At 52.1% G+C, this 25966-nt stretch overlaps 1 protein-coding gene across 4 annotated transcripts in view; it reads left to right on the top strand.

The window, feature by feature from the left end:
- The window catches only part of SEPTIN9 (septin 9), a 136052-nt gene that overhangs the window by 18889 nt on the left and 91197 nt on the right, over positions 1-25966 (top strand). The window contains exon 2 of one of the 4 annotated variants that reach the window (XM_015645942.3): positions 4731-4787. The exons of 1 other annotated variant lie outside the window; for it this stretch is intronic. In XM_015645942.3, coding sequence (XP_015501428.1) covers positions 4731-4787 — 57 coding nt within the window. Of the gene's footprint in view, positions 1-4730; positions 4788-19382; positions 19464-19892; positions 19933-25966 lie in introns of those variants that run through there. 2 more of the 4 variants (XM_015645944.3, XM_015645941.2) reach the window with 2 other exon arrangements.

Here is a 25966-nt window from a genome sequence, read left to right as displayed (position 1 = left end):
GGTGAGGGGTTCTCCGGTCACTCTTTTTTATCCCTGGAGCTTTTAGAGCCTGTCTGGGTGAAGCAAGGGTGAAATGCAGCTGTCAGTGAAGGTAATTCACCTGCCACTCTCTGGATGTGAGAACAGCGAGAGACATTCCCCACCCCGAGTGGTCCTGGCAGTGTTGGACTTGCACAATGAACAAAGAGTGTAAAACCTCGTCCCAGCACTCTGCACTGGCACCTGAGCAGGGCAGTGACATCCTTGTGTCCTTTAAGTGCCCCTAGGGGACATCAGGAGGGCCTGAGGAGATGGCAGAGGGCAAGGTGGGGTGGAGGAGGTGGCGCTGGGGGTGTGCAGTGCACAGGAGCTGCAGGTCCTGCCCCAGGGGGAGTCACCCCTTTGCTTTAAAAGCTGCTGGTGGTGTGAGGGGGCTGTGACCCCTCTGAAGGGTTGTTCTGCTGAGGAGCCCCCAGAACAGAACCATCCAGAGGTGGCTCTGTGATTTGGAGTGTGGATATGTCCAGAGCAGGAAGCTGTCCCTGCATGGAGACATCTCCAGTGCTGTCTGGCCAGCCTGCTGAGCTGTGCTGGGTGAAGAAGGAAGCTGCTTTATCTGATCCCACAGCCTGCAGTGAGTACATGTAACAGAAGCAAGGCTCACGCTGATGAGCTGGTGCCTCTCTGCTGACTCCAGCACAGTGTGGGATGGCTCCTGCTGGCTTTGGCCCATCCCTTTCCATCACCACCTTTGTTTGGCTTGGGTTCTTTTGTTTGTTTGTTTTTTGTTTTTACTGGACTGCGTAGAGCGTTCCCGAGCTGCGTCCTCCATTGTTTGTCCTCACTGCGTGGTTTCTGCTGATAATGGGAATTGCTCACTTGTCCTTTTGGATTTGACATCATGTGAGTGTAGCAGCATGGATGGCTTACTGTGAGGAGAAAATCAACCTCACGTGGGCTCTCTCTTCACTGCTACACATACCCAGGTTTGGAGTGCCTCACCCAAAAACTCTGCTGTGTTTGGGACAATGGATGTTGTCAGTGACCAACAATTTGTATTGAAGTCAACAACATTGACTTTGTTGGAGATGAACATCTCTGACAATTCCCTGCTTAGCTCTAGGTTCAGATTCAGCCAGAAAAGTCACACTGGACATTTCTCCAGATGAGCTGGATTCCATCCCCCTGCTGCCCTGCCCTGTCTGCATCCCCTGCAGCAGCATGAGGACACAGAAATTGCTCCCCTTTCCATGCTGAGATGCTTTACATCCATTGTGTTACATCAGCAGCTGCAAGAAGCACGAAACTGTAGAAAATTTGTTCCAGTGTTGTCCGGAGGAAGCAGTTTAAATGTGAGCCTGGCACTGGCACGATCCTAGGGGCGATTCTGGGCTTTGCCAGTTGGGAAGGAGACCCCAGAGAAGTGCAGAGGGTTTGGGTGCTGCTGCCTTTCTGCTGGGCCACATGGCCCCAGCCCGTGGATCTGGAGGGAATTAGTCATTGATTGTAAAATGTGAAAAAATTCTGCTCAGCCAGTGAGCCAAGGTGAGGCTGAGCTGGGCTTTGTCCTGCTGAGGCACATCCGCCAGGCTGAGAGAGCCACTCCTGCACTGAGTGGTTTTTAACTGCTGGACTCTTCCGTTCCGAATTCCTTCTGATGGGAACGAGGGGAAGAATTCCCAATTTCTGCTATATAAAGCACATTGCTCTGTGCTTCTCAGTGCAGTGTGCTGCGGTGCATTTCCAGCGTGGCTTTGGGGTGTTAGAGCAGCGCTGAGAGGGGAGGCTCACAGACACCGTGTCTGTGCTGGAAATGGTTGATTTTCATTTCACAGCTCAAACGTGGGGCTCAAACTGCTGCTCCCAGGCTATAAATAGAGGTAACCCCAGAACACACTCAGCAGCTGATGCTCTCTGCCCCTGCCCCCTCCGCTGGCTTCCTGGCAGTGTGTTCACAGCAGCATATTTTTAGCTGTTGCTTTCTCGTTATTTATTTTATTTTTTGCCAGATCTTCTCTCCCTGCCTTGCCAGGCTGCCAGCTTTCCCTGCTGTTTATCTGCTTTCCAGGACTGTGTCTGGATCCTCCCTCTGTGGAGGGGCAGTGGGGCATCACAGACAGCAAGCTTGGCTTGGACTCTGCAGCTCTCCCTCCTCTTTCCAGATTTTCTCTTAAGGTATTGAGCTGCCCGCATGAATTCCGTGTTTGCTCCTCATTTTCCCTTTGTCTGAGAGGGGATGAACAGCGCTATTATGTATTATTAATGTTGTTAACAGGCAGTGAAGCAACAGCTGTCAGAAAAACCTCCCCTAATGCTGCCTCCAATCAACTCAGCTTTGCAGAAAGGGTGTGAATGGTAATTCCAGCTCCCCAGAGAAAACCTGGGAGACAGGGCACACAAACAAATCCTCAGGAAGGCTTGCATAAAAGGCCCAGGCTCAGCCAGGGCATGGATGCTGATGGCTGTGCTGGGTGCTCCAAGTGCTGTGTGTGTTTTTCCACTGCAGTTGCTGAAGGGAATAAAGCCTATTTCCTATATGTGATCCTGCCCAAGCTTGTAAGCTCCTCGTTCAGCTTCCGTCCTGCCCCGCCGCAGACTGAATGAAGGCTTTGAACATGAAAGGCTGTTTTAACCAGCTCAGCATGGCTGTACATCTGCATTCCTCAGCCTGCCACCCATCAGGGATGGTTTTCTCTGGTTTTTGGAGCGATTCTGGAAGCTGGGTTTCAACACTGCACCTTGCCTGAGCACAGGGAACTCGGAGGTGTTGTGTCTCTGCAGGGAGCAGAGCTGGGATGTGACTGTTCTTGCAGCCTGGCTCAAGAAGAGCTGGTTAAAAATCTGTTCAGCAGAGGAAATACAGCTTTTCGTTCTTGCTAGCGTCCAAAGGAGCAGCAGGCATTTAGAGAGGAGACAAGAATTAAGGAAAATATTCAGGCTCTGGGTTTAATCGCAAAAATATGTTTAAAATTGAAAATGCTGGTTCTAAAGCACAAGTTCCCAGAAGCTTCAGCCCTTGTCCTGCTGTCAGGGATGGCAAGTGAGGCTGGGTGCTGCCCTGCTGCAGTGCAGGGGAAGCTCTGGAGCAGCCAGCCTGGTTCATGTGTGTGGCTGGACAGTCCTGGCTCGAGTTTTGGCTCTCTGGGGGCAGAGCTGAGCTGGGGGGACAGCTCTGGGTGGTGCTGCCCGTGGGTTCTCCCTGGGTCACCCTTTCCCAGGACCAGCCCTGTGGTTCAACCACATCACGTTGCAGGCACAGAGGCTTTTTATGTCAGAAAGGGAAAGGGAGAGAGCAAACACACACGTGCATATATATATATATATATGTGTGTAAAAATATATATACACAAGCAGGGCTCTGAGCATGAAACGCTTTTTCCATGTCCAGCTGCCAGGCAGCTCTTGTCCCTTCCCTCTCTCTATCCCTTACTGGTCTGAAAGTTTTCCTGCCTTTTTTCTATATAAATATATCTATTTCTTTTTGAGTATATTTTTTTTCTCCTTCTATGATGCACTCTTCTAGCTGACAAGGTTTTGTAAGGTTGTGACTCTGTTACAAATCACAGTTTAGACCTGTTCTGCCTCTTACATTGATGCTCTTTTAATCCCTTTGCCTCCTGTCCAGCAGATCTGGTGGATGGTGAGAAGATGGTTTAAATAATAGAATTTAATTATGTCACCACTCTCAAATCCTGGGGGCAGGGTTTGGAATGAGCTGAGGAGCTCCTGTGACTTGGCAGGAGCCTGAGATGATGGACGCTGTCCTGGAGCTGGTGTCCATCCTGGACACCATCCTGCTCCTCCAGCAGGACCCTGAGGCTGGGGAGCTGCCAGAGCCTCTGGAGTGTCATAGCAGGACATGATAACATCTGGGGGGATTCCAGGGTATGGCATCCCACCTGAGGTGCTTCACTGCATTTATTGTGGCCACTTTTACTGAGGTGAAAAGCCAGGAACTGAGGCACAAATCCATGTACAGTTTCACATGGCTGTGTTTTAACTAAATGGGAATTCTGGGGATTTTAAGGAGAATTCAGGTTCTTGCTGAGTGGGAAGCGAGTGCTGTGGCAATCAGCATTTTACAAACAGGCAGCTGGGATGGCAGAGGAATTAAAGAATGTGATGATGGATTAGAAATGTTGTTGTAGTCAGCAGGTGCCACTGGTTTGCCGGGAGTCTGGGAGGCAGCAGGCACCTGGGAATTCCTGAGGACTCTGAAATGGGTGTGGAAGGGAAGGTGCACCCCCTGTTCCACTGCTCTGACCCCACAGCAGGGCTCCCACACATGATGTGCTCCCAGCATGGGGGTGCAATCCATCCAGAGAGGAGTCTGTGAGTGCAGGACTCGTGCAAATCCTTAAATTCCTGTGCTCTCCTCTCCCAGCAAGGAAGTCTGTCCCAGGAAATGCTGCACTTCTCTCCAGGATAAAATATCCTGGAGCGAGAGGTGAATGTGAATGTCCCACATAATGATTCCTAAAGTCCCCTCTGGTGCTTCTGGAAACCATAAGTACATTTGTGGGTTTGGTGTGTGTGAATAATAATGTTTGACATCTTCAGGGAAAGGTGGAGGTCTCTCCTCAGGTGTTTTTTGGTTAAAATAACCTGTAACTCTCCCTGGATCTGAGAGTTGATTGTACAAAGCAGATTCCTGGCAGAACTGTGCCTTGCCTGATATAGAGTGATAGCAGGGAGGGATTCACACACCATATTCACATGGATTCCTTATTCCAACCTTCTTCTTGCTTTAGGAATCACCCGGACCTCCAGTGGGAGACTTCGGAGGCTCAGTGACCAGACAAGTCCGAGTAAGTGTGTGAATTTCTCTCTCTGAAACCTCCTCATCCAGTTTAAAAGGAAAAAAAAAAAAGGAAAAACAGAGGGAATGCAGGAGGTGACAGTCAGAAATCACATATTCTGCCATGGTTTGGAAGGCAAACTGCTGCTGATAAATGCAGAGCTCTCTGTGCTGGAGAAAGAAAGCAGTATGTGTGAAAAACAGAGTGAGGTATATATATATATATTTAAAAGCCCCAACAAACTATGAAAAGAGAGAGAATATAAAATATTCCTTACTGTATAATGGGTCCAGAGACAATAATTAGCAAGCTCAAACCCAATTTAACACAAGGCAACAGAAAGCAGGAGAGGCCTGTGGTTGAAATCCCCTTTAGTCATTAGTAGCTCTTTTGGACTCTCTTTAGCTATTATTTTTTATTGGATGTGCAGATTTATGGATTATAAGTGCTTGTGGCTAAATTTACAGCCCTAATTGCAGCTTAATGTTTTGGGAGCTGCTTCTGATTCAGGAGGGAGGGTTTGTTTTTCTTGCAAAAGGTGTTTCCCAGCCTCAGGAAAGCAGTAGCAGGATTCCCAGTGCTTGTGAGTACCTGGGGCTGTGTGCCCTGTTTATCTGTGTGTGACACGAGCTGGGGCTGCCCAGGGACTGTCTGCAAGTGAAAAATGTCACTGTTCTCATCTAAAATACACCAAGGGAAGCTGAGGCAGCCCAGATCTGGGCTTTTCCTTCTGGTAGCCTCCTTTGCTGGCAGTGTTAGCCCCTCTGACGAGCCTGTGCTGCTCCCTGGTTCCAAACCCTGTGGGAAGCAGTGGGTCTCCATGCCGAGATGCTTTGGACATCCCAGACATTGCTCTTCATTAGCAGGTGCTTTGTTGCCACTGAAATCTCCCCTTGTGTTTCCTTCTCTGATGTCACAGAATCTTAGAATGGTTTGGGTTGGAAGGGACCTTAAAGATCCTCTGATTCTAGCCTGGATGGAATTAGAAATTCTAGTCTAGAAACCTTCCCCTGACTATTGCTGCCTCCTTTTCTCTGCTGCCTGTGCCCCCCAAACCCCACTCACTTCAGCACCCAGCTCTGACCACACTTAGCTCTCATCCCCTCCTGTCCCCTTGGTCTCTCTGTCACTCAGTTGCTCCCTCCGGGCTCGATTTGCTGTTTCAATCCATCTTCTCATCCCTCATATCCTGCCTCAGCTCCCAGATGGACTTATCAAAACAGCGCTTTTCAGCTTTTCCCTCGGCGTGGGTGGCAGCAGAAATCCACCCTGGGGGTGCCTTCCTGGAGCAGTGGCTTCAGTGCTGTGCTGGCAGCAGGCAGCAGCACGTGTGGGACGGGGAATGGTCACGGCTGGCTGCTTGAACATTCACTGGGAGCTGCGGCTGTGCCTGCCTGGCCCTCGCTAGCTCTGCTCAGCACCACAGGGACAGCTGCTTGTGGCACAGGTGAGGGTGCTGAGGGCTGGCTGGCTGTGACACCGTCCTGCTGCTGCCATCTGGAGCTCCACAGCCTTGCACCATCAGTGGCAGGATGGAATTCTGCTCAGAGTAGGCCACTGCAGCCCAAACTGATGTCAAGGGGCAGCGAAGATGCATTGAGTGATAATTACTGGGGAGCCTTGGTGTTGTGTGGGTGTTAAAGCTTCAGGGCAGCAAGAGGCCAGGAGGACTGAGCTGGATTTTAGAGCTGATGCTTCAGAACTCGGCCACCAGCGCAGAGCTGGCAGTTTGGAGCTGAAGTGTGTGTTTATCTTGTGCATATGCACAAACAAAGCTGCTGCCTCAGCCCTGGCACCGCCTGCTCTCATGTACAGACATCCGAGGACAGAAGGGGGAATTGGTGCAGCTCCAAAGGGAACTGGGGTGTAGGGAATCCACACTGACAGACACAGCACATTTGTTCAAGCTTGTTTTCCTTAGACTCTAATTATATACTTTTCCACTTTTCTGGTGAGAGACCTTGTAAATTTTATTATTTTTTTTTCAAGTTAAAAAATCAAATGAGCAGTTCAGTCCTTCGGTTTACATTGCAGTAAATATTTATGGCTCCATATAACTGCAGCTCAATTTCCCCTTGTTTCAGGTCCAAATTTTCCCCTCTGCACATCTGGCCTTGCACCCAGAAGCTTTTTATTCCTGTAGAAGATAAATTGGGGTTGGGATGACTGAGCAGTGGTTGCAAGTGAGGCGTTGCAAAAGGGGCTCGGTTGCTTTGGGCTCTTGGCCACCCTAAACAAAGAAAGGGGTGATGTTCATTTCCACAGCCACCAACTCCTGGGCACCCACACATCCCCTTGGGGTGTGCAGTGAGGGTAGGAACCTGCAGAAGTGATGCTGACCTCTTTTGGAAGCTCCACTCCAACGTTCCTGTCCCTCTGCACGTGGTGGTGCAGCACCAGCAGCCAGCAGTGCTGGCTGAGCACAGCTCCAGGGCTGGGGGGCTGCTTGTGTTCAAACCTGCTGTGTAGCCCTAGCTAAGCCCCTGGGGTGGGATTCACAAGTCCCTCTCCAGCTCTCCTGGAGCCTCTTCAGGCTCTGGAAGAGGCTCTGAGGTCTCCCTGGAGCCTTCTCCAGGTCACCCCCAGCTCTCCCAGCCCTTGGAGCATCTCCGTGGCCTCCTCTGGACTCTCTCCAGCACTTCATATCCTTCTTGTGTTGATGGCTCCAGAGCTGCAGGAAGGGGTCTCAGGAGAGTGGAATAGAGGGGCAGAATCCCCTCCCTTGACCTGCTGCTCACAATTCTCACCCTGCAGCCCAGGACACGTTTGGTTTCTGGTCCAGCAGTGCACCTTGCTGGGTTTTATGGAGCTCTCATCAACCAACACCCCCAATCCCCACGAGGAATAGTCTTGATCCCTTCTCTGCCCAGCCTGTGCTTGGGATTGCCCTGACCAGGTGCAGGACACTGGCCTCGGCCCTGTTGAACTTCCTGAGGGTTACATGAGCCCTTCCAGCCTGTCCAGGTCCCTCTGGATCGTGTCCCATCCCTCCAGCAGGAGTTAGGAACAGTGTGACAGAAAAGTTACTGCCACTTCATTTTCCTACAACTGTACCTGATGAATTTGAAGCAGAGAAATATTTGCTGACATTTGCCATGTGGAGCAGTGGTGTGTTCACAGCTCAGCCAGAAAACAGCCCAGAGCAGTTGGAGTGGAAGGAACCGTGTTCCTCTCGGGCAGCCAGCTGTGCTCTGTACTTTGATTTGTTTCCAGCCTACAACTCAGGTTTTGCTAAAGAGGAAGGAAGTTCCCTGGCAAGGGCAACACAAGGAGAGGGTCCATGAAAAGGTGGAGTTTACTGCTTTAGCTAACACAGATTTTCCCTGTGTAGGTGAACACAGGGGGGACGGTGCCTTCCAGCTGTGTTTGGGCAGCGCTGCTCTGGCCCTGTGCTATTTGTGGCTCAGGTGCTTTGTTCACAAGAGCTCCCAAAGGGGTGGGAGGGGAGCAGGTGCCTCAGCTTTCCTGTTTCAGCCTTTGTGTGGCCGTGAGGCTGCCTGGAGCAGGGGCAGCCTGCCAGGGCCAGGGCAGGCAGGGCTTTTCCATCCAAAAAGCGAGAGCACAGCTTCTGCCTCGTCAGCAGCTGGCTGAGGATCAGCCACAACTTGTCTCGGTGCTTTTTGGAAGTGCAGGGCATAATTTGGAGAGGCAGGAAGTCAAGGCCAGCTCTCTGGGTTGTGTTAGAAAGGGGCACTCACTGGGACCTTTGCTGGGACAGCTTGTCCTGTACTGTCCAAATAATTCACTTGAGGAGAAAGTGGAGGGGAATTTCCCTTCCAGATGTTGTTTGCAGCTCAAGCCCCTTGTTCACCCATCATGTTGATGGTGGAAGGTGGGCCAGAAGCCACAGTGGGTGGACCAGTGTGGGGTGGGGATGCAGGGGAAGTGAGGTGGTTCAAAGGTGCAGATCGAGGTTTGAGCCTGTGTGCTTCTGCTCAGGGCATGAGCACCCCACTGACCCCACTGTCACCACACTGTCCAGGGCACCCAGGAGGTCTCTGGTACCTGGGATTAACAAAATAAAAATATTATAGTCTTATTTGAAAATTTCCACAAGACTGGCACAGATAATTCTTGTCTTATTTGGTTTTTCCCTGATGAAACCTTGCATTTTCCCTTTAATAGTTATGGATGTTCCTATTTCATAGCTTGGGAAAGCAGAGCAGCAGAGAACCTGAAGGCTGTGCCTTGAGTCCAGGGATCCTTCCCCATGGGCACTGGAATGGAAAGATGTGAGGCCAGGTGGGTGGAAGAGCAGAACACACATAGCTGTGGGCATGGTTTAAATTGCTTCAGCAGGGTTCACTAATTTGGATTGCTCAAAATTCATGACAACAGATCTTGCTCTTTCCATCTCTTGACTTAATCCCTTGCCCTGAGGACCATCTCCTCCCTTTGTGCCAGGAGTCTGTGAGAGGACAAGTGTAGAAAGTGGTTTCTGTGAGGCTGTGGGTTAACCAGAACAGTGGAGATAAACAAGAGTGATGTCAGGAGCCGGGGGCTCCCCACTGGAGCGTGCATGATGCCTGTTACATAACAAATTCAGAGTGCTATAAAAACCATTAGGTGTGTGAGGGATTTTTCCTCAGGGGAGTGCTGCCAGAACTGTCACACATCTGCAGCTCAGACGTGGGCACTGCCACTCACAGCACAGCCCTCCGCAGTCAGTGTGGCATCCGAGCAAACTGAGCTCAGGAACCTCCTGGGTGTCGAGGCTGAGACACAGAGTGAGTGCCCTTGGCTCTGATAGCTGGCTCTGACATCCAGGAGAACACTGAATTTCATAGAACATGAGATTTATGGGCGTGTTTTCATGGTGTTACATGAAAACAACTGTTGATGTTAGATAGAAAAGCTAAAAGTGTGAGTGTGTAGATTAGAGAGTTTTCTTAAGTCACTGGATGAAAAAGTTAGAGTAAAAACTAGTTTAGAGAGCAGAAGACAAGATGGAGGGTTTAGAATATTGTCTCTTTTCCTTCTTCTTTCTTCTTCATTTTCTTCTTCTAGAGGTTTTTTGGTAGTAACAGGTGATTGGATAGAGAATGCCACAATACAGCACACAGGTCATTGGGTCATTAAGAAAAATAATATACATGTCTATTGTTAATTGGATAAAAATAGATATAAAGATAAAACAGCCACGTGGTTCAGGGCCATTTTGTGCCATCAGAGCCAAAGTGAGCCAAAAGGGCAGGATGAATTGAACTTGAGCAAAAAGTCTGGAAAAGTCTGCCAAGTCTTTGATAACACCCTAATAAACAGGAGAAACAAGATCCTAAGGAGCTTTGGAGTTTTCTTCCTGACCCAGAGAACTGAGATAAATGGAACTCTCCATGAGGGAGTATTCCAGAGGAGCTCGGCTCAGAAGAGACTGAGAAATCCAGGAGTGAGGAGAAGTGCAGAAGAAGTAGAGAAGCAGAATCAGAAAAACAGATAAAAAAGTTACACTGGAAACCTTGGTCCAGCCCTTCAGCTTGTCCTGCATCTGTCTGGAGCTTCCTGCTGGCATCCTGGGATGCAGGCTGGGAGTGCAGCTCTGGGTCCAGCTGGAAGCTGGGGGGATGCACAGTGTGCACTGTGATGTCAGCACCTCTTTGCTGGGCAGTGAAACGTCCTCAAGCTGCACCAGGGCTGCTTTAGATTAGCCATCAGGAAAAGTTTCTTCACTGGGAAGGTGGCCTGGCACTGGAACTGGCTGCCCAGGGAAGTGTGGAATTACCATCCCTGGAGATGTTCAGAAGTTGTGTGGGTGTGGCACTCGAGGACAGGGTTTGGTGGTGAACACAGCGGTGCTGGGCTGATGGTCGGACTCAATGAACCCTTGGAGCTCTTTCCCAACCCTGATTCTGCTGTGGTTCTGTGCCTGTAGCACAGAGGTGCTTTTCACTGCAGTGCAGCAGCTGAGGGGTTAACTGGAGCCTGTGGTTGCAGCCTCATGGCTCTGGATGTGTCCTCAGATGAGGTCATAGGAATTTCTTCGGGCAGCCTCTGTTCCCCTTTGTTCCAGGCACCAAACCGGTCACCCCAGCTGTGCAGCTCTCCTGCCACAGTGTCCCCAGGCACCACCGCTGTCCTGGGCTCCCTGGTGACAAACCCCGGCTTGACACGTGTCCCTTCATCACACATGGCCTTTCTCCTCGCCAGGACAGAGCAGCAGAGGTCAAAGCAGCCCAGAGAGTCCCCTCTGCAGGCTCTCAGGTGATCCCAGCTCTGGGCAGCAAGGAGTTAAAGCCGTAAGGCTGCTCCCAGCTCAGGTGTGTGATTCCTGCAGGGACACACACAGGGCACTTGTGTAACGCTGGCACGTGGACTCTGAGCTGCCTGGCACGGTCCTGGGGCTGCCAGCAGAGCTGGGTGTTCCTCACAGGGAGGGAGGGCACAGCTGAGAAAGCCCAGGCTGGTGCTGGGTGCCCTGGGTGAGGGGATGTGCTGGGCTGGCTGCTCGTGCTGGTCCCTCAGAACACCTCTGGGCCATCTCCAGCCTCAGGTGTGGTCTCAGTGAGGCCCCAAACGCTGCTGAACCCTGCAGGTGAGGAGGTGGATCTCGATGCCTTTCCCACAGCATTTGACTCTGTGTGAGGAAAACAGAGACATTAAAATATAAATTATTGGTTCAGGGATTTACTGCTCTGTAATGTTTGGGGGCTTCAGCTGCTGACTGTGTTTTAAGATAACAATTTTCCACACTGGAGCATGATACAGATCTGCTGATGAGCACTGACAAGGTCCACAGGTTCCCCTGAGGAAAGGAAATGTAGAAGTGCAGTGTGGCACCTCCAGGACAGGAGAAGTCCTTGAGCAAGGTTATTTGTCACCTCAGCAGCAGAGATCTCTGGAGGAAGCCTTGAGAGCCCCTCCAACATCAGGTGCAGCAGAGAGAGGGGAGAGGAGTGACAGTGGAACGTGGCTTTATCTCATTTGTTCATCTTCTCCCCTTTTGAAGGATGGAGGAAAGCACCCTGAGTCCTCCAGAGTAAAGAGTGCTGAGAGAGAAATGCACTCAGTGTCACCTCTGCCAGCCCAGCCACGTCCTGTGAGGGCTCAGCAGGGGCAGGACACACGTCCAGTGTGCCAGTGGGCACTGGAGGAGTGGGAAATGTGTGAGTGCAGCACCTGGCAGGGGAGGAATGGAGGGGAAGGGATGGAAGGAGGGCTGGTGAGCCCTGCCCTGCTCTGTGTGTGCCAGCCCAGGGGCGCTGGTTCCCTCAGCAGCTGTGGGTGGCCACATTTCTCTCAGCTCACTACACGAGGCTCTCTCTGGTGTTTATTCTCATTCTGCTGCTAAAACTCCGGTTTACAAATTGCTCCTGGGCATGTTGGTGGGCCAGCTTGTGTCTGCTCAGCTGTCCCTGCTGCCCTCAAAGCCTGGTGTCCCTCATCCCCAGGGCAGAGGCCGGTTCTGGAGCTGTGGCTGCCACCACAGCCTCCTCTGAGCCCCAGGGTGAGCACCAGAGCTGCCTGGTGCTTACTGAGCCCCAAACTGTGCCTGGGGCACAGAGCACGGATTTACTGCTGGTTGGGGCTGCAGGAGATGCTGCCCTTTGTCACAGGGCTGATTTTCCTGGAAGACAGTGAGATTTGTGGCTGAAGCACTGTAGGTGTTCTGGGATGACCTGCAGAGTGTGAAGTCTCTCTGCCAAAATTTTGGTAGCCACGAAAGTGATAAGTGAGCTCTTACAAAAGCACCAGGAGCAAGAGACATTCCTGATGGACCAACTCAGTGGGGCAGTCCTTGGTTTAAATTTTCTGTGGTTTGATTTTTGGTCAAAAGTGTTTTATGGTGCTCAGGAGAGTCCAGGCTGGGATGGTTCTGCTGGTAAATGAAAATAGGGTCTGTTGCTCAGTTTTGGGGTGTTTTCTTCCCTTCAGTGGATCATCCCTTCCTCAGCAGTGGGAATTTAAGGTAAAGGAATGTGATGGTTGTGTTGCAGCGTGGTAACACAGTGAAATCCATCAGAGAGAGGATTCCTAACAGAAACACTGTGAAAATCCACGTGTTTGGGATGCACCTGAGGGAGGTAAAACAAAACATCTCAGCAGGTTTGTCCTCATGTGGGGTCTCCCCTCCATGCCAAGGAGCTGGTTCAGTGCACAGGAACAGAGTGTGGCATCCCACTCTCCTCTGCTTGCCTGTGTGTAAAGTGCAGAAATTGTGCAGAAATTTTCATCTGCATCATTCAGTTGTGCAGAAATCTTCATCACATTGCTCAGAGCCACATCCAGCCTGGCCTTGAACCCCACCTCACCCTGTCTTGAGCACTTCCAGGGATGGGCCAGCCAGGACTTCCCTGGACAATCTGTGCCTCACCACCCTCACAGGGACAAATTTCTTCCTCACAGCCAAACTAAACCCTGCTCTCTGTCTGTGTGAAGCCACTCCCTGTGTCCTGTCCCTCCATCCCTTGTCCCCAGTCCCTCTCCAGCTCTCCTGGAGCCCCTTTAGGCCCTGGAAGGGGCTCTGAGCTCTCCCTGGATCCTTCTCCTGTCCAGGTGAACATTCCCAGCTCTCCAGGGCTGGCTGCAGAGCAGAGGAGCTCCAGCCCTCGTGGTCTCTTCATTGTTTTCCCAGGAATCTCTCCAGCAAGTCCATCCATGTCTTTCTGATGTTGGGGACCCCAGAGCTGGGTGCAGAGACCCAGCTGGGCTCTCAGCAAAGCTGAATAGAGGAGCAAATTCAGCAGAGCCCCACAGGGCTCCTCCTTCCCCAGCAGTGAAGGGCCACAGACCTCCAGGTGTGGAGTGACCCCCCTGTTTGGGGCCCTCAAGGAGCCCACGAGGGCAAGACTAATGGGAGGGAAGGGTCCAGGAAGGAAAACATCAGCAGAGGATTGTGGAAGAGTTAATATTTATTGAAACTCCTTCTCTCCTGGGAGGGTGAGGAGTGTCCGGCGCTGCCTCGCCTCCCTCTCTGCCCTGCCAGCTGCTGTTAATTCTTGAGCACAGGAGTGTTAAAGAGTGAGCACAGAGCCTGGGGAGGGATTTCCAGCAGTTTGAGGCTTTCAGGAAGCGAGGCTGAGAGCCAGAGGAGAGCTCTGACAGGGGCTGTCCTTAAAATCCCTCCACAGTCCCCTCTGTGGGCACCATCTCAGGGGGCTGGGTGGGACTGGGCAGGAGGGACATTGTGCTGCTGCTGTCACAGCCACCCCTCGCTGCCACTGCCACCCCAGCTCTGCCGGCTGATGGGCTTTGTGTCCTGGCAGGGTTGGCAGGGTGTGACACTGGGGCTTTGGTTCTTTTCCCCAGGACTGAGATGGACAAGAGAGAGATGATTTCTTGTGTTCAGGTTTAGGATATTTATTCTTTCTTATTTATATTATATCTATATTACATATTTACAGAGTACAATGAGCTATGTACAGTAGGGTAACAAGGTGCAAAAGGGCTGAAGGAGAATCTCTTCAAGGTCTTTTAAGTGTCAACCCATCCAGTAATGAAATGCCAAGTATTATTTTCATTACTAACCCAATAATTGGACATCTGTGTCCTGCAATGCATATTCTTTTATCCAGTCCCCTGATATTACCCAAAAAACCCCAGAAGAAGAAGGACAGGAAGGAGAAAGAGACAACACCCCAAATCCTCCATCTTGTATCTCACATATTAATATAACTAAAACTCCCAACTCTAACTTTTTCACTCAGTGATTTAATACAACTCTCACTCACACATTCACATTCTCAGCTTCTCTACTTAGTTCTAGAAGCTTTCTCTGGGGTTTTAAGTTAAACTCAGTGTTCTCTTGAGAGTCAGAGCCTGTCAGCACAGATAAGGGAATATCTCCTGTGCCTCTGACTCCAACACGGGGTCTCTGGCTTGGGAAAGGTGGTAACTCAGGAGAATCTGAGTGATTTGTGTTCCCCTGTCTTGAACAAATAGAGGTTTTTCGTAAGAAATAGCCAGGGAGTGGCAAAATAATGCTTGGCAGGACATGTGGAGCAGCTGAGAGCTGCAGCCCTGGGCAGGGCAGCTTGGCTGCCCAGCTGGGAGAGGGGGATGGAGGCAAAGAAACACCTGGCAAAGAGCAGGACACCAGCACTGAGAGTGTGAGTGCCTTCCTTGGAAAAAGGAGGATCTCCTTGGTTTGGCTTTAATATTTTTCCAAGTGAAAAGGATAGTTTTAGTCAAGGTTTTCTTTCTTCCCCATCATCAAGGCTGATAAAAATGTAAAAGAAAGGTTTTTGGAGCAAACAGTCCATGGAGGCTCAGGTACTCTCACTGCTGGCTCAGTCCAGCCTGGGGGTAAAAGGCATTGAGGGAATATAATGGAGTAACACTTGACTGAGTTGGACCACTTGATTGGACCTGCATTTCCTCATGTGAAAATGCTTCACTAAACATAATTTGATTTAGGAATGCTGCACTCTGCCGCACTGTCCTCCCTCTGTGCTCTCCTCCCAGACACCCAGTGCTGCAGATAGCTGAGATAATCTGTAAAAGAACCAGTTGAATCCCCATTTTTCCTGCCTCTCCAGGCCCTGGAGGTCTTTGGCTGCTCTGGCTGCTTCCTGCACCTTTCCCAGTGCAGCCTGAACCTCTGACCCCTGAAGGGCCTTGCAGCACTCATCCTCTCCAGCTCAGGGCTGGGGATATGAGGTGGTACCAGCTGATGTGCTAAAATCCTGGAGGAAGTGGTCAGCTGTGACTGAGGGGCTGCACTGACCTAGGCAGGAAAGAAAAACATCTCTTCTGCCAAATGAAATACCCCAGGAACATAATCCCAGCATAAAACTGGAGAGGCAGACAAGGAGGGGCAAATAAAACCTGCCTGAATACCTGCAGGTGTCTGTGCCACTGCTGGGGCTGCTGACAGTGACAACAGTCCTGAGCACCCTCCTGGCTGCCCTGGGCTCTGTGCCATGGCCACAGTCCCTGCTGCTCTCTGTGTTCCTGCACAAAGAGCAGCTTCTGGCTCTGCCAGGGGCAGGGGGAGCCTGGCAGAGGTGTGAGAGAGTGAGCTCCAGCTGAGCCTGGCACAGGGCTTGCTCGACTTTCTTTTTAGTGATTTCCTTCCTTGCTTTCTGTGCACCTGGCAGTGCTTCCTGCTGGCTGCCAAGCCTGGAAATGTCCAAACCTGTGAGGGAAAGTGTGTGTGCCCTGTGGCAGCCCCGTGAGCACGGGGTGGCAGCAGAGCAGGGCTCCTGCTTCGTGTCCAATCGCTGTTTGCAAATGGAAGTTGGGGTTGTTTTTACAGCAGATAGCAGTGGTTTCCTTAAAGTTGTTCCTTCCTCCTCCCTCTCCTTGTGGCTTTCCCAAAAGTTTGAACCCCAAGAATGCAGCCCTGGCCAGGGGAGAGAGTTCTCTGTCCTCTTCCTAAAATCTGGGTGTGCTTGACTTTCCCCCACCCTTTAGCAGTACTACTAGAAATGGAATATATATTTTCTTTCTCTGCATACACTTCTACAGTGCACAGACCACTGAACACCTATTTGAACAGACCTTTGAGAAGAAAACTGAGAAAAATGTCTCAGAAAATGAAGAAAAATGGGAATTCCCAGCCCTGGAACATGTAGAAACACACCTCTGAAGGGATCAAACCCTGATGTTGACATCACCAGCACGGGGTACCCCTCTATTAATCACAGGCACCCCATTATTTGCCTTTTAGTGCTTTGTGAGCACTGCTTTGGAGGCACAGACTGCACCTTTAAAGTGAATCCATTAAAATTTTCATGAGCCCTTCAGGTCTGACTGAGAGCAGCTACCTGGAGGTTTTGTGCATTTCAAGTTCAACTGCATTAACCATAGTTTGGGCTCTCTTCCCTGAGTGCCTCCTGGTGATCTGCCCTGCAAGGAATGGTGCCTTTATCCTTCCCAGCACCTGGATCATGATGGGTTAAAGTCTGGAGGCTAAAATGCACGCTGCCCCCATCCCTTCTTCCTTTCCATTCACCTTCTTCCTTTCTCCATATTTCCCTGGGTTTTTCCCTTCCTCTCCAGCCTCAGGAGCTTGGCCATGAGGCTGCTTGGTGGAGGCAGTGCAGTGGGGTTTGTGCTCCGTGGGGCTGTGCACTCCCCCATGTCCTTGCTTTGTGTTCAGCACCTTTGAGGTCTCGGGCAGGAAATGTGGTTTGAGCCTGGCAATGGGAAAATATTGCTTATTGTCCCCTCCAGAGCCTTGGGCTGTGGCAGCAGGAGCACACAGAGCTCCGAGTGAACGGGATTTGGGAAGGAATCTAAACTCCTCTGCCCAGGGAATAACATGCTGGGGGGGAGACGACATTGGAGAGGAACTTCCCAAAGGACTGGGCTGTCTTGGGGCTCCCTGCTGCCTTCTGGGAGGATGTACAGGGCTGAGCCCACAGCTGGCTGCTGGCCCAGTTCCTCCTCTGGTTTGGGGATGCTGACACTGCACCAGCTGCTGAACAGGACGAATCCTCAATGTTGGAAAGTAATATAATGTAAGCCCAGGCTGTGCAAAGATTTAGCAGTGCCTGGAGTCTTTCCCTAGGGGTTTATTCATCCAGCTGGGCAATAACCTGTCCTTCTGCCCGTGGCATGAGAGCAGTGCCAGGCTGTGTCACAGCCGTCACACTTGGGTTTTTCCATGTGAACTTGTAAGCTTTTTGGGAAAAAGCTGTCACTCGGACCATGCTGATAACACGAGGGTCCTGTCAGCACACCTGGCCTGTGGAACAGCTGCTCCTTCCCTCCCTTGGCAGGGGCTTGAGCAGTTTCTTGGCCAGCTCTGGGGATGGAGGCCGGGTGATGATCGGTGGGAATCAGTGCTGGGGGGCTCGGGAAGCTCGTGCAGGGTGCTCGGGCAGTGGGAGCCCCCGTGGGAGGTGTGAACACCGTGTCCCCACTGCCAGGGGGAGAGAGGTTCTCATGTGGGGCAGCCCGTGTCTGCAGCCACACATCCCTCCATCCCTCTGGGCACAGGAACATCGGGGACAGGAACATCGGGCACAGGAACATCGGGGACAGGAACATCGGGGACAGGAACATCAAACACAGGAACATCAAACACAGGAACATCAAACACAGGAACATCAGGCACAGGAACATCGGGCACAGGAACATCGGGCACAGGAACATCGGGGACAGGAACACCGGGCACAGGAGTATTGGGTACAGGAGTATTAGGTACAGGAACATCAGGCACAGGAACATCGGGTACAGGAGCATTGGGCACAGGAACATCAAACACAGGAATATTGGGTACAGGAACACTGGACACAGGAGTATTGGGTACAGGAACATCAAACACAGGAACATCGGGCACAGGAACATCAGGTACAGGAGTATTGGGCACAGGAGCACCGGGCACAGGAGTATTGGACACAGGAACATTGGGCACAGGAACATCAAACACAGGAACATCGGGCACAGGAGCATTGGGTACAGGAGTATTGGACACAGGAGCACCGGGCACAGAAGCACTGGGCACAGGAGCATTAGCACAGGAACATCGGGCACAGGAACATCAAACACAGGAACATCGGGCACAGGAGCACTGGGCACAGGAGTATTGGACACAGGAGCACCAGGCACAGGAGTATTGGACACAGGAGCACCGGGCACAGGATTATTGGACACAGGAGCACCAGGCACAGGAGCACTGGGCACAGGAGCACCGGGCACAGGATTATTGGACACAGGAGCACCAGGCACAGGAGTATTGGACACAGGAGCACCGGGCACAGGAGTATTGGACACAGGAGCACCGGGCACAGGCTCCACAGAGCCGCTCTCTCCCACTGCTGCTCCCCGGGCACCGCACGGAGTGAGAGCTGCTCTCACATCCCACCTCCACTCGGACAACACCGAGAGCTCCTGCCCCGGCCACAGACTTTCCCTATCGCTTGTGGCAGGCTCGGAAGCCCTGCTGCTCCTGCCCTGCGCTGGGAAGGAGCGAGCAGCGGTGCCAGGGCCGGCGGGGAAGCCCCCGAGGGGCCGCTCGGCAGCGGGGAGCGTGTGCCGGGCTCGGGCCCCGCCTGGCAGCAGCAGCAGAGCCCGTGATGCTGAGCCTGGAATGAAGTCAGCCTTCATCAGCCGAATAGTTTATGCATGAATCGAAACTTCAGACCTGGCAAAAGGCGGGGGGGGAGCGTGCAGGATCTGCGCTCTTTAAAAATGCTGGAGCCAAGGAAGGAGGAGGGGATAGAGGAAATAGCAGGAAAATAAGACCGGGGAAGTGGGGAGAGATTTGAGAAGCTGGATGAGTTGTTCGCTCTGTTATTGTCGGGAGCCAAGTTCCTTAAGCATCTCCTGGTGGATATTAAGAGGGAGCTGTGGAGGCTGGAGCGTTCCCCTGGACACTCGCATGCTGTAGCTTTAAGACTGTTTTACAGAGGACTCGGGATTTCCAGTTTTCCTGCGCCTGGTGGAGTATTTCAGGGAGTTACAGGATTTTTCGGGTCATGTACCCCGTTTTCCTTTCTTCCTCCCCTTTTCTCTTTCTCTCTTACTCTTCATTTTCATTTCAAAGAGACAAAGCTACTTCAGTTTGGAGCACAAACATATGATCAGCACATGGAAATGTGGTAATTTGGATGCATTCATGATTGCAACAGATTGAAGAAATTAGACCAGACAAAGAGCTTTTTTTGGAAGAGGAGGAGGAGGAGGCAAGGCAAGGAGGGAGGGAGAGTGGGGGAAAGAAGGGGACGCCACCGAAAAAAGGGACGGCCGTGACACGCGGATGCTAAATATATCCCGTAGTAATGGAGAGGGACCGGATTTCAGGTAGGCTATTGATCTTTTAATATGTTATATTCTGCCCCTGCCCTCCTACCTTTCCAGCAGCTTCTTTACTTTGAGAAGAGAAACAGCCCCGCTCCGGGTGGATTTCAGACGATTCCTTTATTTTTTTTTCTTTTCTTTTTTCTTTTTTTTTTTTTTTTCCTTGCAATTCTTCCCTTCTGCATTTTTTTATCATTATTTATTTTTTTTCCCCCATCCTCCTGAGCCCTCGAGACAGACGGTGATTCCAGCAGAAGCCGGGAGGGAGGGGGGCGAAGGGGGAAGCAGGGGGGAAGAAGAAACTGCTTTCTAGGTCTGGATTTGATTTGAGTGCCTCTCTCCCCCCCTCCGCTCCCATGTGCCGCACGGCGCGGGGGGATGAATGCTGAGCCTGTTAGCTCAGAGCTGCGAGCCGGGGAGAGGGAGGAAAATCGCCGAGCTCTTGGCATGGAGACGCGCTTCTGCTCTGAAGGTTGGCTCCTGGCTGTGCGTGTGTGTGTTGTGGCGGAGCTTTTCCTGCTTGCCAAAGCGTTTTCCCCGGGTTTTTGCCCTCCCATCCCGCCTGGCTGGGCAGGAGCTGCCTGCGCGTTCCAGGGCTGCTCCCTGCTTTATTCCGGAGCTTCACCTTGCTGGCTGGAGGGGGGCAGGAGAGAGATGGATAATTCCATGGAATTCCCCAGTTTTCCCGCAATTCCTGCCCAGTGGTGCATGTCGGGGGGGTTCCCAGGGCTGCTCGGGGGTGGCTGTGGCTGATCCGGCTGGGACAGGGCACGGGCTGGGCATCAGCACCGTGAGCAGGGAGATCCAGGGACGGGATATCGTGCCCAAACTGGAGGATGCGGTGGGTTTCCCTCCTCGCAGTCAGCCCGTGGCACAGCTCAGCCTCCTGCGGCACCAGGCCTCTGGTCCTGGGCGTTCCCAGCCGGCTGCCGGGCATCGGCGCTCAGAGGGAAACCGCAGGGACCAGAGGAAGCGCTCAAGCCAGGGTGGAGCCAAGCTGTGGCCGGGGAAGGGCTGCTCCCACGGCTGGCCTGTTCCAGACCCGTCCAGGGATGTGCTGGGAGCACCCGGTGCCCCTGGATAAGGATTTACCTGCAGGAGCATCCTGCACTCCCCACCGCCTCTGCAGAGCGTGGGTGGCACCTTCTCATCCCTCTGTCCATCTCCCTTGTGCTTCCTCCTCTGGTCCGAGCCACTTCAAAGCATTCCTGAGAGCTGCTTGTAACTCAGCCTGGTGGGTGTTTCAGCAGCCCGGGGCTTTGGGCTGGAGAGCCTGTGCCACTGGGCAGGGACATGAGGGAGAGAAGGGGCTGAGGGGGGATGATCCCACCCTTGGCTCCAGTTCCTCCTCACAGAGATGCTGTAAAGGGTGGCTGGGGAGAAAGGAACTCCCCAGTGATGTGATCCTGGGCTTTTTGTTCTGAACGAGCACCGAAGGAGGGGATGTCTCAGCCCTCAGGCTGTACATTGTGCAGGGAGCACAGAGCCCTGGTGCCAGGGCTGGCTGTCACTGCTCCCAGGGCGAGCAGCACACGGGCAGAGAGACCCCAAAGCATCTTTGTGCAAAGGTGCAGCATCTCCTGCTAATGCCCTGGAGCAATATTTGCAAAACAATGTCCAAGTGCATCTGTGTTTCCCTGACCTGGAACTGGCTTTTCCATGGGTGGCTCAGATGTGCCTGGTGACCTGGGCTGGGTGTACATAAACGTGGTGTGTGCCTTCACCTGAGGAGGCTGCCAGGATGATGAGCACAGCTGCTCTGCCCTCACTCAAACGCTGTGTGGGACCTTGGAAACGTGCAGACCATCCTAGTGGTGTTTATGATACGTGACTTTGGCATGAAATATGGGATGGGGAAATGGATGGCCTGAAAGTCTGGTCTCTGATCAGTCCCTGCTTGGAGGGGTCAGCACAGGCAGGGGAAGCTGCTCAGCAGGGGCAGTGGAGGGATGATAAACCATGTGTGGCAAAACTGTTCTTGAAGAGAATAAGTGACAAATGATGGTAGGAACCCATGATTTCAGGTGTCTTTTCCAAGCTAAGTGTTTCTGTGGTTCTGGTATCAGCAGGCTGTGCTGTTGACTCCCAGGTCCATGGCCCAGCCTGGCTGCACAGGGAGAGCTGCTCAGCTCACCCTGGTCCTGCTGATGTGCTCTGGGGGTCCCACGGGGCCCAGGCACTGCTGGAGGAGAGGGGCAGGGAGCAGAGCTCAGTCAGGGCCAGCAGGAAGGCTGGGCCTGGCTTTGGTGAATATCTGAGACGATTTGGATGAAAGCAGATCTGTGCCACACTGGGGGCCATGTCCCAGTCACTGCTCTGGCCCTAAAGATGCTTTTAATTAGTCCTGGGCTGTGGGTGGGAAGAGCTGACTCCTGAGCCGAGTGTGGGGCTGCTGGATGGGATGAGGGCACTCCAGGGCGGGTGGGAACTGGGCCTGGCCTCTTCTTTGAGATCAGTTTTCCCACAGCTGCTGGGCTGGGCATGTCCCCTGGGGTGTCCTCTGCCCAGGGGGAGCTCCCCTTTCCTCCCAGAGCCGTGTCCCTGAGCCAGGGTCCCATCCCAGGGGATGCCAAACACCTTGATCTGCAGGGGAGGGCATGGCAGGTGCCAGCTGAGGCTCAGTGCCAGCTGTGGGGCAGCGAGGGGCTCCCTGCTCTGGAACAAGGTGCCCGTCTCAGGTGATGCCTGTGGGTGCTGGCAGAAGAAACAATCTCACAGAACCTGTTTGTCTCTTCTAATCCAGTTAACTCATTTCTCACACATTTCTGAGAGCTGTGAAAGCATGAAATGCTCTAAATGGATTTGTTTCCAGGCATGTCTCTGCTCTGGTTTTGGGGCTGGGAGCTCTGCTCTGTCCCTCAGTGCCAGGTTGCGCTGGTGACAGTGGCCTGGAGATGGCTCTCCTGTCTTTCCCTAGCGACTGCTCCCTTTGACTGGCTCGGATCTCTCTACAAAGCTTTAATTGTTATTGCCGCGGGGCCTCTTCTTGAAAGAAAAGGAAAGGTCTGCAACTCCCTGAGCAGAGAGGATTTGGTCACTGCCGTGGTGGGGTGAGAGGACAGGAGCAGCCGTGATGGGAAGTGATGTCTCATCTCCCAGGGAAATTACTCACATCAGTTTTGAAACTGCTCTGGGAAAGCTCATTTTAAGAGTTAAGAGATGAGGAATATGTGGAATAACACCTGGCTGCAGCGAGTGGCATGTGTTAGGCAGAGGGGGCTGTAGGTGCACAGAAAGAAGATAAAGGGCTCATTAACCCATTGGTGATCACTCTGATCAATTATATCCACTACAGGTATGTTTATGTGTAAAATTCTTAGTTTGACGTGGTTTTGTCCATCATCCAGAGCAGCAGGGACACAGTGTGTGGTTTGCAGGGATGGCTGGATGGTCACAACAAAACCTCTTTGATATTCTCAGAGCTGCCTGGGGAGCTCTGCATGCCTGGACTGAGAAAGAGGAAAGGAAAGCAGAGGTGCTGTTTGTCATTGCTGGAGGTGTGAGGACAATGTACTTATTTCTTTATTTTGTTTTTATTAAAAGTTAATCTTCTAAATGTGTGTGTCAGGGCAGAGGTGTTGAGGTTGCTTCTGATGACTTCAGCTATCTTTCCTGCCTCAGGTTTCTGGTGTCCCTGGTACTCCTAGGAAACAGCAGATAGAAGCCTGACATGTCTCCTTTTAGTGGTTTCTCACTTAGTGGACCTTATTTTCCAGACATTTTCCTTTTTCCTCTGGCTTGCAGCACACGTGGGACACCACAGGCTGTACATTTATAGTCTGCATGGTTCCACCTCCTGTCAGATCCCACTCAGCCAGCCCTGGCACTCAGGGACACCTTCCCTTGTGTCCTTAGCCCTCTGTGTGCTGCCAGTGTCCCACTGCTCGTGTCCCTGCCTGCTGCTGAGCCCTGCCTCTTACAGTGCCCTGTGAAAACCACCTGTACCTTCACCCTTCGTGTTCTGCAGCAACCTGTTGTGGCTGCAGGTTGTGGCTCAGCGGTCAGGAGCTCTCTGCAGTGTCTCTCAGGGAAGGGGCTGGGTTTTGGGGGGCTCTGGAGCTGTCTCAGCAGGAGCTGTGTCTGCAGAGAGCTCCGTGCTGCTCCAGCCCCTTTGGCTGCAGCTCCCGCCTGGCCAGCGGACGCCTTCCCGCAGTTGTCTGAGGCACGTCAAGGTATGAAGCATTGTCTATTTCCTGATGTCTGCTCTTAAATCTGCTGGAAATTCTGCTCATCCCCGTTAAATATGGTCCCGCTGTGGGGCACAACTCATCTCCGGCCTGACAGCGCAGGTAACGCTCCTCGACACCGCTCTGCTGAACTCGGCCAGCCCCAGGGCTGCAGCTCCTCTGCAGAGTTTTCCTTTGCTGGATGACTTGGAGCCTCTCAGCAAGGCGATTCCCATGCTGCTGGGGTGAGGGAGGACATTTCTCATGCGAGTCAGGGCTCTTCCAAGGTCCAGCATACCACAATGCTGAGTAGAGGCAAGTACGTAGTTAGGGAAGTATGTCTGGGTCAACACATGTCTTGTGTTGCCTTAATGATCTCAGAAGCACAATATCTGTGTCCTGTTGGCTTTTCCATGCAGCACTTGCAGCTGTAACTGGGGGACAGAGGGGTTTGCTGGGGAGCAGTGGATGCCTCGTGCTGGGGGTGCTGTGCTGGGCTCCGTGGCAGCAAGCCCCACATTAAGGAGCAGTCTTGTACCTGAGAAAATGCAGGGAAAACTCCTTGTTCTGCCTCTGATGTTCCGTAAGTCCTCGGGAAAAGGTGTTTGTGTTGCCATTCCCCTTTGATTTTGGGTGAGGATGTGGTGCTTGGGTCTCTGCTGAAGCTCCCTGTCAGTGAAGGGCTGCAGAACTGCAGCTGGGAGCTCGGAGCTGCTCTGACACTGCAGTGAGGACAGTCCCTAACACAGGGCTGTGAGTGGCATCTGGAGATGCTCCACCATGAGTGCCTGGTGGCACAGCTGATGGAGACAGTGTCCTTTATGTGTGTGCTTAACCAATATCCACGGGTCTTGACCCATTTTAAAGAAGTTTCTTGGGCTCTATCCATTGCTTCTTTCCAGCAGTGTCTGATTGCAAGGGCAGCTTCTCCCTTCCTAAGCACCAGCACTGAAAACTTAATTTCCCCATGGCTGAGCAGGACAGGCTGCTGAGGTTAAATTGATTTATCCTGTACCCAGGTGCTGCTTCCCTGCCACAGGACAAGTGTGAGCCTGTGCTGCAGGATGGAGCTGCTGTTTGAGCACAGGTGAAGTGAAATAGCCCTTCAGTGGAAGGTTTAACAGGGTTTTGGGTTGCTGATGCCAAGAGTGTTGTTAGAGGCTTATAAACAGCTCTGGATTGTGGCTTTGGGGGGAGAATGGGCAGGGGTTTACAGGTGAATAAAATGCATCAGTTTTACAAGCAAATAATCACACAATAAATCTGAGAGTGTATTTTTTCATGGAATGACAGCCCAGGTTGGAAAGAATGCCAAAAGATCACTTGGTTCAGCCTTTTGTGGGAAAGGGAGCCTAAATAAGATTATCCAGCACAGTACTCAATTACATCCTGAAAACCTCTAGCAGTGGGGAGACTCTACCATGTCCCTGGGGAGCTTGTTCCAGTGACTGATTGTCCTCCCTGTAAAAAATGTCTTTCTTGTATCAAAAAAAAAGACTTTTTATTTTTCTGGGTGAAGTTTGTACTGCATAAACAGCTCTGCATTAATTTTGTGATTGCAGCATGACCAGGTACAACTAAAGGAGTTGTTCTTGAAGGTGATCCTGGTTTCCAGTGAAGCCAGTTTGGCAGGGGTCATTGTGACTGCTGGGATGCAGGGTTTGGGGAGGAGCCTGCCAAAAGCTCTCAGCATCTCCAGGTTGCAGCTTTGGCCATGATGTAATTCAAGGCTGTGGAAATAATGGTGGGTTTGCATTTCACTGCTGCCTGCTCAGTCTGCAAAATTAAACCATATTATCAAGACATTTGATAGGGTCTCAAGTCCTTTGGTCTCAAGTTGGTCTCTGGCACATTGGAGCACACAAATACTCATAATTCGGTGCTTTTATTGTCTGATTTTTTTCAGAATCCCATTGGGTCAGGGCACAGAGGTGTGGGCACCCTCTGGTGTGGCTGCTAATGAAGGAATTAGTCTGTATATTCTGAAATGACTCTCCCTGACTCCCCCGAGGCTGGGTTCTCTCTGCACAGCTTCCCAACCTGGGCCAGCATCTGTCGATGCCAGCAGCCCACCCTGCCAGCTGGCACTGCCTGCCTGCATGCAGCACTTTCTCCTTCCCAAGGCTGCAGGATGTGGGCTCTTCATTAGTCTCAGATGCTTTTTTCTTTCCAGGGTTTTGTGCTTCCATGTCTTGCTCACAGTGATGGAGAGGCTTTGGTGTCACAGGCCTTGCTGGTCAGAAGAGAAGATGACATGAGGGGTTTGGGAGGCAGGGGCGCGTGCTGGGTGTTTTCTGGGTGTTTTCTGGGTGTTTTCTGGGTGTTTTCTGGGTGTTTTCT

This window comes from Parus major, chromosome 18 (genome assembly GCF_001522545.3).
Source record: "Parus major isolate Abel chromosome 18, Parus_major1.1, whole genome shotgun sequence".
Lineage (NCBI taxonomy): Eukaryota > Metazoa > Chordata > Aves > Passeriformes > Paridae > Parus > Parus major.
Note: the sequence above shows the minus strand (reverse complement) of the source record. Positions and strands in the feature narration are given on the sequence as shown.